Consider the following 14,990-nt stretch of genomic DNA (forward strand, 5'->3'; position numbering starts at 1 on the left):
GCGCAATTGAAATATTCTTCTCTTCATTGTTAAGCCTGCTTTCTCCTGCATGAACCTCTTGTCTTATGCATATCAGTGCCCATTTATTCTCCAGAGGAAGGGAGAATGCAGATTGTTATTTTGCTATGCATTCTTGCTTGAGCTTGCTTTCTGCTACTTTCACCTTCTTGGCCATTTTATGTAACTTTCCATCCTAATGTGTCCTGATTGCAAGATCAAATCCCAAGCACTTTAATTATAATCTTGGGAGACATGAACCCAAAGAGGAGAAGACCAACTTGGCAAAGCTTGGCTAACATTCAGTTCACATTTGTAAAGTAACTAAGCTGCCCACCCAGCTTGTCTTCCCCAAGTTAAAATCATGTATAGTGTATACCTAGTACATAGACATCCATCCAGGCAGTGTTAAGACCACATTAAGATTGTACAGGAAACACAGCTATGGGTCTAAGGTGCTAAACTGAGGTCACAGGTTGTTTGATCTATCTTTTAGAGAGAACATGGCTCTTTCAAAATGAATGGACATACTGGTCACTTATCACCAAGTTGTCATTCATCCTCTTTAAAGTGACTTCTACTAAGAGGATAGACCTTTGACTGAAAAAAGATCCCTTTGGCTCCTTCATTTCATATTTTCAGAATAAATATGTAAATTACTGCTCCCATAGAATTTGATGGGAATACTGGGTGATAATCAAATAAAATCAATGGGATGTCTTACCTTTCCTTGGGTTTTAGAATAATATTGTTTCTCCTTGTCCTTCCTCTTTTTCTTGGATACTAAGTTTTAAAAGCCAGATGAGAAAATGAATAGTGAGAACAGGTCTTGAAAGCACCACCATCACTCTGTAGCCACATTTCAGGCTTTATACCAGGCTTTGTAATAGGTCCTCAGCATTTATATAACCAGAAAGGAACTGTCTTGGGCTACTCAGTGACTATACACTCTTAAAATTTAGTGTCAGCCTCTAAGACCACCTCAGAGTGAGCACAACTGACAGAAATGAGCTGGGTCTTCTTTGTTTCTCCAGGGAACCGAATAAGTAAAGAATCAGTTAGTTTCCTGTAGTTCAGAACTGCACAGAATTTTTAATGTATTACATGGTGGTACTTTAGGAAAAAAGAATGAATGGAAAACCTTCCCAAAGTGGATCCACTGTTTTCTCAATACAATTGATGAAATTCTGCCCTATATCCTGCAACATCCCATCCCCTTTTGGAGAGACATATGCCAGTAGAAAAGATAAACCCTAGCCTTTGTTTCATAGGTGGAGTATATATCCTACTACTTAGACATACATCCAAGAAATACTAGGACGATATGTGCAAGACTTGTGCTGTGGATCTAAGATGCTAGAATTTAACTTGGTGCTTCAGCATACTTTAAATCACATTAGCCTTTTAGGGAGACAGTCACTTTCAGATGCATGTGCTTTGCAAGCATGTTGCCTGCATGCATAATACACTTTTTGTTTTGTTTTTAATCACTGAGCTCAAAAGCAATTTTATCTGAATGTCTTTAATAGCTTGAAAAAAAAAAAACCCAACCTATCAACACCTAATATATTAGTGCTAGTATTGCTTTTTTTCCCTTTTTACTAAACAAAGGTTACTGTGATAAAGTGTTGAGATGGTTGTGATCTTTGTTGCTTGTAACCCTAGTTTTTGTTTTGTAGTTATTAAATAGATCGTCTGTTGAGAGGCTCTTTTAAGACCACAGCCGAGAACAGACTTTGGCTTAAGAGGCAAACCTCTACCGCTAGCAGCTAGCAGAGGCCATGGCAGCTAAACTCCCTCCTGGAATCTGTTTGCATGTAAAATGCAGAGGAGTCCTGGTGACCTACCTCCGAGGCGGCTGCCCTCCTGAACTCCTGAACGGTTCCTTGGAAAACAGTAATCACCACTGTGGAATGTGAACAACCAGAAACTGCACAGAATAAAGGAAAAACACTCTGGAAGCAATGAAATCTCAGGGGGGGGCCTCAAATAGTTAGAGGAATGATTTATAATGCATCAAGTTCTTTGTCTTTCTCTTCCTATATGAATACTGTTGTGTTAAAATAGTTTCTCCAAACTGGACAGGATTTGGGGTTTTTGTTTGGGGGCCTTCTTCTTCTCTCTTCCTCTTCTTCTCTCCTCCTCCTCCCCCTCCTCCTCCTCCTCCTCCTCCTCCTCCTCTTCTTCTTCTTCTTCTTCTTCTTCTTCTTCTTCTTCTTCTTCTCTTCTTCTGTTTCTTCTTCTTCTTCTTCCTTCTGTGTTTTATCACTGTGAAAATTTTACTCACAGCTAGCTTGTCTCGTTCTGGGTATCTTTACTTTTTAAAATTACCTTGAGAAATTCTCAAAACTAGAAGGCTTTGAGATGACCTGAGATGGAAATATGTTAGCTACTGGAGGGAAGATGGTCCCATGGAAGCCACATAGAAAGAGGAAAGATGCTTTCTTAGCCATATACTGAAAGGTGTATTTTGTAGACAGTGAACCTGCAGAGCACCCAGCTAGAAAAATGGTGTGCTTACTGCTTTTATTTTCTATTCTTTTTTTCCTTCTGTTTCTTCATCTTGGTTTTTAAATTAGGTGCTAGCTTTTTGCTAGAACTTGACATCCTATGAACCCAAAAGCCCTATAAAAGCCCCATACTATCACCTATAATGCTTAATCTCATACCTTTTCTGACTGTAAAATGACAATACTAATCTTTCAAACCTAAAGACTTCTCTGGGGTGAAAAAATAAAAGAAAAGCCATCTAAACAAAGTAAATGGCACTTAGAACCACATTTGGGTTGTTTTTCTGATGCATTCCGGCACAGAAGCATTGTGTAGGTTAGTTCAGTGGGGCAGAGTGGATGTTGCTCTGCCTGCTCCTGAAGTCTTAGGAGAATGCTTTCCAGTTTAGGTTTCCTAACAACTGGGCCCCACTCATGTTCTTGCTTTAAGACAGTGTTCTTTTACTCAGCAGATAACATTAACTTGTCTTTTTTCCCCCTTTGTGGTTGCACACATTGGGAATCAAGCTTCTGTATAAACCCCAATGTAATCCCTTGTGAAATTGACTTTTCTTAATTGCACTATTGTTTAGCCTGATTGCTATCTTGTAGCTCTTTCCTGCATAGCAGTGGAGTCATTTCCCTCTCCCTTGGTTTCCAGCTGGCTTGGAAGACATAAAAGATGCATGTGTAACTAGTCCATGTCATCCACTGGGCTTTTCTCCTGCACCTCAATTAGCTAGGAAGATTTTTGGTATGTGAGTCACAATGATAGTTTTATCCCATGTCATATTTACTGGTTTGATGAGCTTTTTTATTCCCCCATCCTGCCTCTGGTTCTTATTGTCTTCAACATCTAGGATTTGGTGTCCTTGCAGGTACCTCTGGTTTGTACTTGTAAAGGAATGGTCTGGTGTCTTTCTCTTCCAGGATAGAAATGTGCTTTTTTGTCTTCATTTTCAGTAGGTAATGCAAAAAGAGCCTTATAGGTCTCTGGAAGTGAACTACACTTTTTTTTTTTTTTGGCATACTTTTTACAAGTTATACTAGCCTACTAAGTGGTAGCTATTTTTCTAGTGCACACATTTCTAGTTATAAAATTCCATGACAAAGAGACTTATACTAGAGAGTGTTTAATTTGGCTTATAGTTTCAGAGCGTTAGAGTCCATGATGGAAGAGTGAAAGAATGGCTCAGAGCTCATCACATCTTGACCCGTGAGCACTAGGCAGAGACAGCTAACTGGGAATTGTAAAGTCTTCTGAAACTTCAAAGCCCGCCTCTAGTGACATACTTCCTAATCTTATCCAAGTAGTTCCACCATGTGGGACAAAGTATTAAAGTATATGAACTTATGGTGTGTGTGTGTGGGGGGGGGGCATTCTTATTTACAGCAACACACAAAACATAACTTTTCTTGGGTTCTAGAAACATTGGCCAGGAATGGTACCATGTCTTTTCTGTTCTTTGATCTAAAAAATATTATCAAGTTTCAGAGTCCTCAAAGATTTATATATGTTAAAGCTGATTTTTCAGGGTCTAAAAATGCTGTTGGGAACACACACACACACACACACACACACATACATTTTCTGAGAAATATTTTCATCTGAATTTTGTTTCTCTCTGTAATTTGGTTTCTAAATGTTTATGAGAGCAAATTAGTGGCTACAAAATCATACATATGTGCCAGAAGGGCTCACAAACACACTAGAGCTTAGCATTGTTTGTCATAATTGCTTGTTTGTATTCTGTCCTGCTTTGTAAGAAAAGCGGTTATTGACTTTGTATTACAAAACACTGTATTTTCTGTGTATTATGCAATATGTGTTAAATAGCATGAAATAAATGACTTTAATAAATAATTCTGTGAGAAAGAAGCTTGAAAAAAAATACCTCATTGTGGTATTGTTTTTATTGAAGTTTCTGGAGTGTTGGTACCTTTGTGCCCTAAGAGGCTATGACAAGTCCTCAGGCCATTTGCTAAATGGCTTACTAGAAAAGATACCAGACTCACTTGTGTGTGTGTGTTCATTTACTTATGCTACTTATGCCTTAAACATCTCAAAAAAAATTATTTTTTTTAAAACTTCTCAAATGTATAAAGCCAAAAAAGAGCTCTAAGATAGTAAAGTTCTAGCTTTTGGAGCTATGACTAAATTTAGTGACTTAGGAAACTAGAGAGTTTTATGTCTTCAGTGGGTCCTAGGGTAGCATGAAAGAGGATTTGTTATGCCCAGGGTAATAATCAAATTTATCATCTTTCATTCTTGTATTTTAATCCAAATGCCAGTATTTTCAGCTTAAGAAGTATCATCATCTGCTTGCAACTTCTGGAAACTTTGCCTTTAATAAGAATTCAACTTTTTAAAATAAACTGTTTAGTCTTGTTAATGGGCAGAAAGCCCATGCTTATTCTTGGAGCAGAATTAAGGAAGTTGGCTTTTTTTTTTTTCTGAAAAAGCTACGGGAGTCTGAAGGTATTTAGCTGAATGTGGATTTAGTCAAATTAGCCTTGTTGTTTCCTCACATTATAAAAGTGGCAGGACATGGGGAGGCTTTCTTTGCATCTATGTCACTATCTGCACTGGAAGGAGGTGTGAGAGAAAAAACTTGAGTAACTGTCTCTGGTTTCAGTGTTGGTCAAATGCGATACATCTCTCTCTCTCTCTCTCTCTCTCTCTCTCTCTCTCTCTCTCTCTCTCTCTCTCTCCCCCTCCTCAAACATCTCTGAGGTACTGCTCCAGGGAAGAGTAAATTAACATAATGGATGAAACTTTGATACCCAGATTTTTATTTATTCTACAATTTGTATAGACAACTTTTAAAACTGCCTGAATGCACCACTATAATAATATTACAATTCATACGAGATATGGATGATTAAATGAACAGCATATGTTGTAATATGTTGTTGTTTCAAGATAATATCATTAATAATGAAAGAAAAGTCATTATCATAATCTTGTTTCCAAAAGCAATGTTGATGTTTTACTGCTTACGTTTGCACTGAGCATCCTCAGGAGTGCTATGACTTACCTGTGCACTACTACCTATCTTTTAAATAAAGAAAAGACTCAGTTGGCAATTTGAAACAAAACATAACTTGACTGACAGCATAGGTAAAGTATTAAACAGCTTTGCTACATAAATGCCTTCAGGACAACAAATGATGTCCTCATTACTCTTCCGATGTTTATATAGGCTTATGTTGTTACTTTTGGGGTACTTTAAAATGTTTAAAACTCTTTAAACTTCAGTATTATTTTTATCCTTCTTTTTTTTTTTTTTTTTAGGCCAGGCTGTACTCACACTCACGGGGTGTGCCTCTGCACCTCTGCCTCCCCAACTCTACAGAATGAGTCCAGGACAGCCAAGGCTACACAGAGAAACCTTGTCTCAAAATGCACCCCCCCAACCCCCCAAAAAGCAAAATTGTTGGTGTCTCCCGATTACTGCACTATGTGAAATAAACATTCAAATATTGGCTGTAAAGTTTAACCAGAGAAGCAAAGGACGGACATTTTAAGTGATGAAACAAACAAAACCCCTAAACACTTTAAAAGTATAAAAAAAAAAAAACCAGTAAAAAGTTATAGGATAAATAGCTTAAGCTATAAAATATCCCCAGCAAGTCAATGTTACTAGGTCGATCTAGTAGAGTTGATGAGACCACATTGGGGTGGGGGTGGGGTCACACTGAGGACGTGGCAGCATACGTGCTAACGTAATGGGAAGTTTGAAGAACTGTTCTGCTACATGTTGGAAGGAATTGCAGCAAAGTCTCCTTTTTTTTTTTTTTTCAGTAGAAGTTGGCAAAAGTGTATGGAAACTTAAATTGTCTCATCTATGCAAGCCAGTCTTCGGAGACCAGTGTTTATACAAATGAAGAAAAAAAAAATTCTTTGGGTAGAGGGTGGGAATTGACTACATCTATGGCTGGATAATGCGGCCAAAATTTCAGCCTTTTGATCCTCACAAAAATATGAGTTCACTGTAGCTGGAAGAGTCCCTGAGAACTTTCAAATGGAGGAAATAATACATTTCCCCTGAGGAGGCTCCTCCGGTAAAGGTTTCTAGCTCTTGACCTTTGAGGTCACTAGGGCCTTATTTCTCCCCCTCTGTGTGGCACTGTACGGCCCTGCCCTGTGTGTGCCACCCCATCCTGCCTTCCATAAGATGACTTCAGGTTAACGGCAGAAACAGCAGAGTCCTCCAGCTGCAGAATAATAGAAAATACGGTTTTAAAGGAGAAAATAATTCCATGAGTTTAATGCAGCAAACTGACTGCAAACGCCAGTTTTACTATACTTAAAAGATAGGAATTACAGTAACCAACTTGTAGCTTTAAAAAAAAAAAATTACCCCTACGTATATAAATGAGAGTCAGCAGTAGTGCTTGTTAACCAGACTTTAGTAATTTTATAGAGAAACACAGGTGTGAGATTGCAGGGGTTGGAAGTTCAAGAGAGTGTTTGGAACTTTTAGGTGAACTGGAATTTGCAGCCTGGAACAGGCTTGGAGAGGAGAGTAGGCCTCTCCTGAAGACACACTGGGTGCTTCCGGCTCTTAGATGACAACGCTGCTTTTAATTATTGATGCCTAACTTTTATGAATTTTTGTAAGTCTGTGCTAAGTTGTTCTTAGTAAGACTTGTTCTTTATTCATTTTTTTATTTATTCACTCGTTCAGTAATTAACGGCTTCCTACTGCCAGACAGCTTCCTAGATAGTATAAAGCAAAACTCTCATTTTCACAGTGTTTATGGATTTTTAGTTTGTTTTGTTTGTTTGTTTTTTGAGGGTTTTTTGTTTTTGTTTTGTTTTTGTTTTTCTTTTTGTTGTTGTTGTTGTTGTTGTTTTTGTTTTTTTGAGACAGGGTTTCTGTGTATATTCCTGGCTGTCCTGGAACTCACTCTGTAGACCAGGCTGGACTCAAATCACAGTGCTCAGCCTGCCTCTGCCTCCCAAGTGCTGGGATTAAAGGCATGCGCCACTACTGCCCAACACATTTGTGTTTTTATGGGAAGAATAAACATAGAGGTTACATGAGGGAGAACCCATAAACAGTCTGTGGGGCTGGAATCTTTTGCTATCAACCCCATTTTCCCAGTGAAAGTACAGATGGAAGACACTGGCCCGGGGACATTCAGGCCCAAAGCGGCCCAGCTGGAGGCTAGCTAGGCATGCCAAGCCTCCAAGGGCTTACAGATCTTTTACCTCTGCTCTGCAGTAGTAAGTCCTTGGCAAGAATGGTAACAAGCTGGAAATAGTCATGGGCCACAGTGTGAAGCTCTTCTGAGCGAGCTAATCCGAAGTGTTTTCAGAGCACTCGGTGGATTTAACTAACTAACAAACTAACAACAAAAACAACACAACAAATGAGTGTCCGCTGTGAACCTCTGCCCACCCCCGTTCTTTGCAGGGCCACCACTACTACACTAGAGAAATACTTCTCCTTATCCCAAGAGGTTCTTGTGAGGTTGGGCTAACACCGCTGGAATCACCATTGGGCACCTCGCCCTCGCTCTGTAGTCTCTGCGCTTCTCTCCTCTGCATCGTTTCCCTCTCCAGCTGTTTGTGAGGGAGCAGTATATGAAGAAACAGCTTAGTATTAAACTTGGTATTAAACTAAATAATCCTCAGGGGTCTTTTACTTCGGCCCTCTGCGAGTATATTATTTCTGTGTTGTCTTGAACCCCTGGATGGTGAAAGAGTCAGTGCAGTGTTTATAAAAGAAAAGGTTTCTGCCTCTGAGATACAAAAACATCTGTATCCAATGTATTATTAGTAGTAGGTGGCTGTGCTTCCCAGGAGTCCAAGAAAACTGTCATACAGTGTGAGGCACATTTCCCAGTTTTCCTGAACCTCGGTCAACTCACCCTTTCTTAGAGAACTCGTTAAGCATGCTAACCATTGTGAGGTAATACAAATGGTCTCAGTTTTTTTATATTTGAAATTTTAAGGCCCTTTTCTTTCTTTTTGATTTTTCTATTATTTTCCCGTAAACATTTGCTGACATATTGCTACAGAGACAGATGGAGACAGAGAGAGAGGAGACTCTGCTGTAAGGAAATTTTCAGGGCCCTTAAATACGTAAGGCTGTTTTTTAGTCAGCAGAGCCGAAAGAAACATTGGCCCTCAGAGGCCTACCTGGTTCATCTTAGCAGACAAGATAGGACCAATAAATATGACCAAAACCTGGTACTAAAAAGAAACACATGGTCAAATTCTATGGGATTCAGGGGATATTCTATAAAATCACCAATACTTCATCTACTGATAGCAGAAGTTTTGTATGGTTCAATATGACTATCTCTCGAGTTATCTGAGATCTTGATAAGTACATTGTGTATTGGAAATAATTGTGTCAAAAATGCATTTATTTCACTTATCTTGCCCAACTGTGTTGTAGAGTCTAATAGATACCGTAAGTTCTGACACTATTTGTATTTGACCATTCGGAGCATGCTTATCAACTTGTACTGGATCACTGAGTCCCAGTGTTACATTTCTGAGTGTTTTTTGTTTGTTTGTTTTTCTTTCTTTCTTTTTTTTTTTTTGGTTTTGTTTTGTTTTCTTTTTCTAGTTTTTCAAGCCTGGATTTTTCTGTGTAGCCGTGGCTGCCCTGGACTCACTTTGTAGACCAGGGTAGCCTCAAACTCACAGAGAGAGACCTGCCTGCCTCTGTCTCCCTGAGTGCTGGGATTATAGGTGTGCCCCAACACACCTGGCTTCTGGTGTCCTTATTTTACAGATAAATATGGCCTAATAGAATTGCCTTCAAATTTACCATCTGTCCATACCTTTCTGCTACTGTCTGCCTCCCTCCTGCTCATCCTGGTCACATGCTCCTCCTCAGTGCCATTTCATGAAAGTAATGGGCTCCAGAGACACTGTGTCTGACTTCAAACCCGGGTCTGTCACGGCAGTGTCATCCGGCGGTAACATGGAAACGTGCCAAGGGCCATATTACTAAAATAAACAGGAGGTAGAAATTAACTTGCTCCATAATGGGCATATTCTAATACATCAGGAGGTTAATAGCAAAAAAGGATTTTGTTTAGCGATACTGAAAATACTTTCTGTCCTCATAATCTACTGATAGGAGCCTCTTTCAACAAAAAAGCAGAGGAGAAAAGTTCTGTTCCTGCCATTTAATGGCCCTATTGGCTTCAGAGGGAATGAAGACTCTTCCTGAAATGTCATCAGAAATACAGGACTAGTTGTTAATTTTTTTTGTAGACTGTTTGTGAGAATTAAATGCAAATGCCTTGACTATAAATTGTTTTTAAAATGTGAGCGTTTTCACAGCCATTCTTTCATTCCTAGAAGTACATTTTGTTTGGTGGCCAACAATACTAATCTTAAAAAAAAAAAATTGGTTTCTTTGCTTTTAGAATAATTAACAGAACGTCATCAGCCAAAGTGATGTGTTTATTTTGGTTGGCAGAGGGCCACAGTGCATCTTTAGGGTAACTAGGAGCCCAGGAAACAGACCTGAGAGTCAAGCACAGATGTAGTTGACCTTTTGTTTTCTTTCTTGGTTTCAGTATGAAGTCAAAGGCAGCAAAGTCATCAGTTACTGCCATGAGACCATGACTGGGTGGGTCCACGATGTGCTGGGCAAGAACTGGGCTTGTTTTGTTGGCAAGAAGTTGGCAAGTCCCTTTGAGAAGGTGAACACGAACATGGTACAGCTGGGAAGTCTCCAGGAAAAGTGAGTTGTGAAGAGGGACATGTACATTTAGCTTTGTTTAATGGTGTGCGTGATATGAGTGTGCACTTTTAGAAATTGTAAATTTGTCTAATGAACTTAGCCATGTTATATAAAACTGTAGTGGAAATATATGTGACAAAAAAAAAGTACTATTTCAACACCAATAACCAGAGAATGCTTAAAAATAAAAATATGATCAAAAGAACCACAAAAATCACAAATTACTAGTAATGAAAAATTATTATTTAATTGGTTGTGGTAGAGACTGTCTTGCATAATGTATGTATGTGATGATGCTACAATAAGTGTTCACTTGTAAACTCAACAGAATGCAAAGCAAAAAGCAACTGAAATTAAAGTTCTTGGTATTTCTGTAGTGTTTTACTTCCTTGTGCTGTCACATGCACTCATTGCCGACTGAGTGGCATAAAGGAAAACTTTTGCTCTGTTTCCCCCCCCCCCAGACAAGGTTTCTCTGTATAGCCTTGGCTGTCCTGGTCTCTCTTTGTAGACCAGGCTGGCCTTGAACTCACAGCAATCCACCTGCTCTGCTAGGATTAATCTCTGCTAGGGTAAATGGTGTTCATCATCACGCCTGCTTGCTCTGGGTTTTGAACGCTGGGACTTGGTTTCTTCCTGGTTTGCTGCCAGATCCTCCTCTTCTTCCTCCTCCTCCTCCTCCTCCTCTTCCTCTTCCTCCTCCTCTTCCTCCTCCTCACTGTGTCCTCACTTGGCCTTCCTTGCTCTATCCTAACCTTTTCATCTCAGTACCCCTAGTTAAGCTAGACCAGAGCCCACACTAATGACCTCATTTGGCCTTTATCACCTCTTTAAAGATCTGTTTCTACATACCATCTGAGGCTGTGATATTGGAGATAAGGGTTTTAAGTATGGCTTTTAAATTTTTTTTTCTCTTTGAGATGATAATAAAATTACAGTGTTTCTCCCCTCCCTTCCCAGGGGATGAAATGCAGCCTATAAAATGCAGGTACTGTTTTCATTCACGTGCCTGCTATAAGGAGCCACACAAACAAGAATTTCTAGGCATTGCTAGTTTTGCAAGAGGGAGATCGCTAAGTGTTATCTCCTTTTCCATTTTGTTTCCTTGTAAAAGCCGCTAAATATACACATGAACCAAACATTCAATGCCTAGTGATCCTGGCAAGGAAGCCCTAGGGGGCTGAGAGGTCACAGAAGATGATGAGTAACTCTTGTCTCTCAGAGGGCTAGCCAAAATGGAAAGTAGTCCAGTCTTTCCCTTTGAATGTGGACTTATATGGCATGGTTTCTTAGCAGCATCATTTCTTACAAGCTGTTCACTTTGCATCTGGTGAGCCTGGTTCAGCCTTGAAACATTGAACCACTCTGAAGAATCTCTCCTGCAATGCCTTATCCTAAAAACAAACGTTGGAGATTAAATTAACACTGGGATCTCTTTCAGCTCTTAGTGAGCTCTTACCCAGCGTTGAATATATTATTATTTTATTTATACCTGTCCACTGAGAATTTCATATATATCCATAATGTATTTTTCTCATCTAACCCCCACTCGCTCACTCCAGCTTCTCTGGCCACACTCTCCCATGATCTCTCCAGACTTTATATCAATTTCTTTCTTTTTCTTTGCTTTTGTCCTCCTTTATAACTCACAAAGTCCAATTTGAGCTGCTGGTAAGCACATGAAGGTTCAGTTCTCCACTGGGGCTTGACCACTTTTCTGAAACCATACTCCTTAAGACAACAAACAAACAAAACATTGATCCTTCCAGGCCCTCCAGCCAGTAGCTCTCAGCTAGAGGTGTGGCCTCTTGAACCCCACCCCACCCACACTGGAATGTAAACTGGCTTGATCTTTTTTAGTCTTCTTGACTCTTAAGCACTAAAAGTAGCACTTAAGGGCTGTGATGGCATCCTGTCATATTAGTGTATGAGGCTCTCCTGGCTATTATGGTTAAGCAAGGAAAGTAGGAAGCATTGCTTCTCAAAAATGTAGTAGTGTGTTACGTTCACTCAAACCAGAGACTGCTTTAGTCACTTATATAAATTGCTGTCCATTGACATACACAGGTTTGACAAATGTCAGAATTCAGTGAATAATTAATTTTTTTGGTCAACATGTGCTTTCTGTGTTATTTTCCATCCGTGGCTGAGAATTTTACACAAAATAGACAAATGATTCTCATGTTAATGTTTTATAGATCACATGGAGAACTTAATTTCAGTCTGGGATTTCATTGATCTGAGTCGAATATTGTCCACATTGCCTAAAACTTCTCAGCTATTTCTGCTGATAACTGATATCTAATAACAAGAGCATAAAATGCCTATAAGGAGTACTACTTAGGATTTGCGTAGTTATAAACCATGTATGCATATACTTGCTATTAGCTGTTAATCCATATAACAGATTAGAAAAATGCTCATTGAAAGGACATACGCAGGTTGAGGTCATAGCTTTGCAGGTAGCCTAGCACGCATGAAGCCCTGGATTCTGTGCGTAGTTGCTGCATAACCCATGTGTGGTGGTGCACGCCCGTAATCCCGTCACTTAGGAAGTAGAGACTGGAGGAGGAGACGGACAAAGCCATCTCTGGATATAGAATGGCTTTGAGACCAAAGCCTTTCTCAAAACCATAAGATAAATTAAACAAAGAGGCGTGCAAAAAGGACAATACTTCCATGCCAACTACAAAGATAAACATGGCTTTAAAAACAAATTATGTGTGAAACCTTTATGAAAATTGATTAACTCTGTATAAACTTTATATTTTAAAAAATTAATAACAGGGTGGAATAGGACAGAAGAGGGAGAGAGGGTGGCAACAGAAAGACACAAGCCAGAGGATAACAATCAGGATGTCATCTGAATAAATTATAATGAATTAAAATTTTAAAAAGGAAAAAAAAACACGGTAGACAAAAAGTTAATACAATGTAAATCCTTTTTGTATCATTAGTCTTTTATACATCTTATAGTATGAATACATGTAAACAAAGTACCATTTACATTGATAAGCCCCTTATTTTCAGACATTGATGTAGGTTATTCCCAATCTACCACTAATACATAAACATTCTATTGAATGTCATCCTAGATCTAGCTAGGTTAATTTTTTTGTGGGAAAAATTAGCTTTCAGCTCTTCTCTGTTGCCAACTACGTTTCTAAAAGACTACACCGACTCTCCACCTTGACATACAATATAGTGTGAGTATCTGTTTTATTGGAGACTAGTTTTATCTGGGAAGACTACATCTGAAGCTATGTCCTTTTGTTGTCCGATATTCTGATAGGCTCTACAGTTACAATCACGACTTTGTGAAGGCCATCAATACTGTTCAGAAGTCTTGGACTGCAACCACATATGAGGACTATGAGAAATTGAGCCTAAGAGACCTGATTAAGAGAAGTGGTGGCCACAGCCAAAGGATTCCAAGGTAACATGGTGCCTCTCCTCATCACTAGTAAGAACTAAAAGCAACCCTTCCTCCACACCAGCCCCACCTGGATGGGCCATCTTTTTATTCATCATGCCAATTTAATGCAGTTGCTGTGGTTGTTGTCTTTTTTTCTTTCACCTTCCTTCATATTTGTGGATATTGTCCAAATTATGTTTTGGGGACTTTTCCTGTGCTATCGGTTCATATCCTGTCTCTACTCTTTTTATTCCTGGATTTTGTCTCTTATCTTTAATGAAATTTTTAGCTATTCTATGAAATGTTGCCAGTCTCACTTCCTGTCCCCAGTTACGGCTGTTACTGACCACAGTCTAATGACTAGATTTATCCTTGCTATCCCAGCTAATCTAAATAGTTCCATAACTGTGTTTACTACTTGACTTGCTTTCAAAAACATTCTTGAAAACTTTGTTTTAATTTTACCATCATTTTATGCCACTACTTCTGCTCCCTCAGATGTCTTCAACTTGCTAATAATAACTATCAAATTTGACAATGGAAAAAAAAATCCAAAAATCTAGGTGTTTTAAGGCTTAGGAAAAAATAATTAGATATTTTTCACTATGTCTCTGTATTCCCACTGCCCCCTGCCCCTAGCCACAGCTTTGGTACCATTTGCCATCTTTTGTTTGTAACCTCATTTCATCTTCCTGCTTTGGGAAATAAAATGTGTTATTTCTCTGACTAACAATTTGAGTATTCTGTGCTATCTTTCTAGGACTGTGGCTAGATCTAGGAGTGGATTTGTGGTTCCTTAGCATTTGTTAATTATCCAAGGCTATTCCTGTGATGCTAGCCTTTTCTTTGTGAGAAACCAATATGGTTAAAGAAAAGGCAACTAGACACCAATAAGGGTTGATAAATTATTTAGGATGATTATTTTGCCCTAACATATTAAAATATTCCTCAATTTTCATAGCCGTCAAAGACTAATTCTCGATTATCTTTAGAATATTTGATTTCTTTCTTCTCTTTGTGATTGAAATAAGGCATACAATGATATAGCTCTTTTTATCTGGCTGAGATTCACCACCTTTTTGTCAGTGGACAAATGAACCCAATTCAGTGAAAATATTCAACTGTGAAACACTATGCCCTTGTCTTCATCCAACTAATAGCATCTCTTTTCTCAGAAAGACTGTTCTATGATACTTCTCAAAGCCTGTGTGAGGTGCTTCTAGTGAGTGAGCTGCTCTGGTTAGTCAAAACTGGGAAAGAATGCCCTATAGTACCCATTTCCCGGATTCACTAAGTAGAGTCTTAATGTCTCTGTGACAGAAAATTGAGACCTATTTACAGAAATCTCAGCAGAGGGGATTATCAATGGAG

The 14,990-nt window shown here is 38.9% G+C and overlaps 1 protein-coding gene across 2 annotated transcripts in view; it reads left to right on the forward strand.

Moving 5' to 3' along the window:
• CTSC (cathepsin C) overlaps positions 1-14,990 on the forward strand; it is a 34,729-nt gene that overhangs the window by 8,545 nt on the left and 11,194 nt on the right. The window contains exons 3-4 of one of the 2 annotated variants that reach the window (XM_084773383.1): positions 10,038-10,204; positions 13,497-13,640. In XM_084773383.1, coding sequence (XP_084629509.1) covers positions 10,038-10,204; positions 13,497-13,640 — 311 coding nt within the window. Of the gene's footprint in view, positions 1-1,676; positions 4,863-10,037; positions 10,205-13,496; positions 13,641-14,990 lie in introns of those variants that run through there. The other variant, XM_084773384.1, reaches the window with a different exon arrangement.

The sequence above is a fragment of the Acomys minous genome (assembly GCF_964271855.1).
Source record: "Acomys minous genome assembly, chromosome: 2".
Taxonomy (NCBI): domain Eukaryota; kingdom Metazoa; phylum Chordata; class Mammalia; order Rodentia; family Muridae; genus Acomys; species Acomys minous.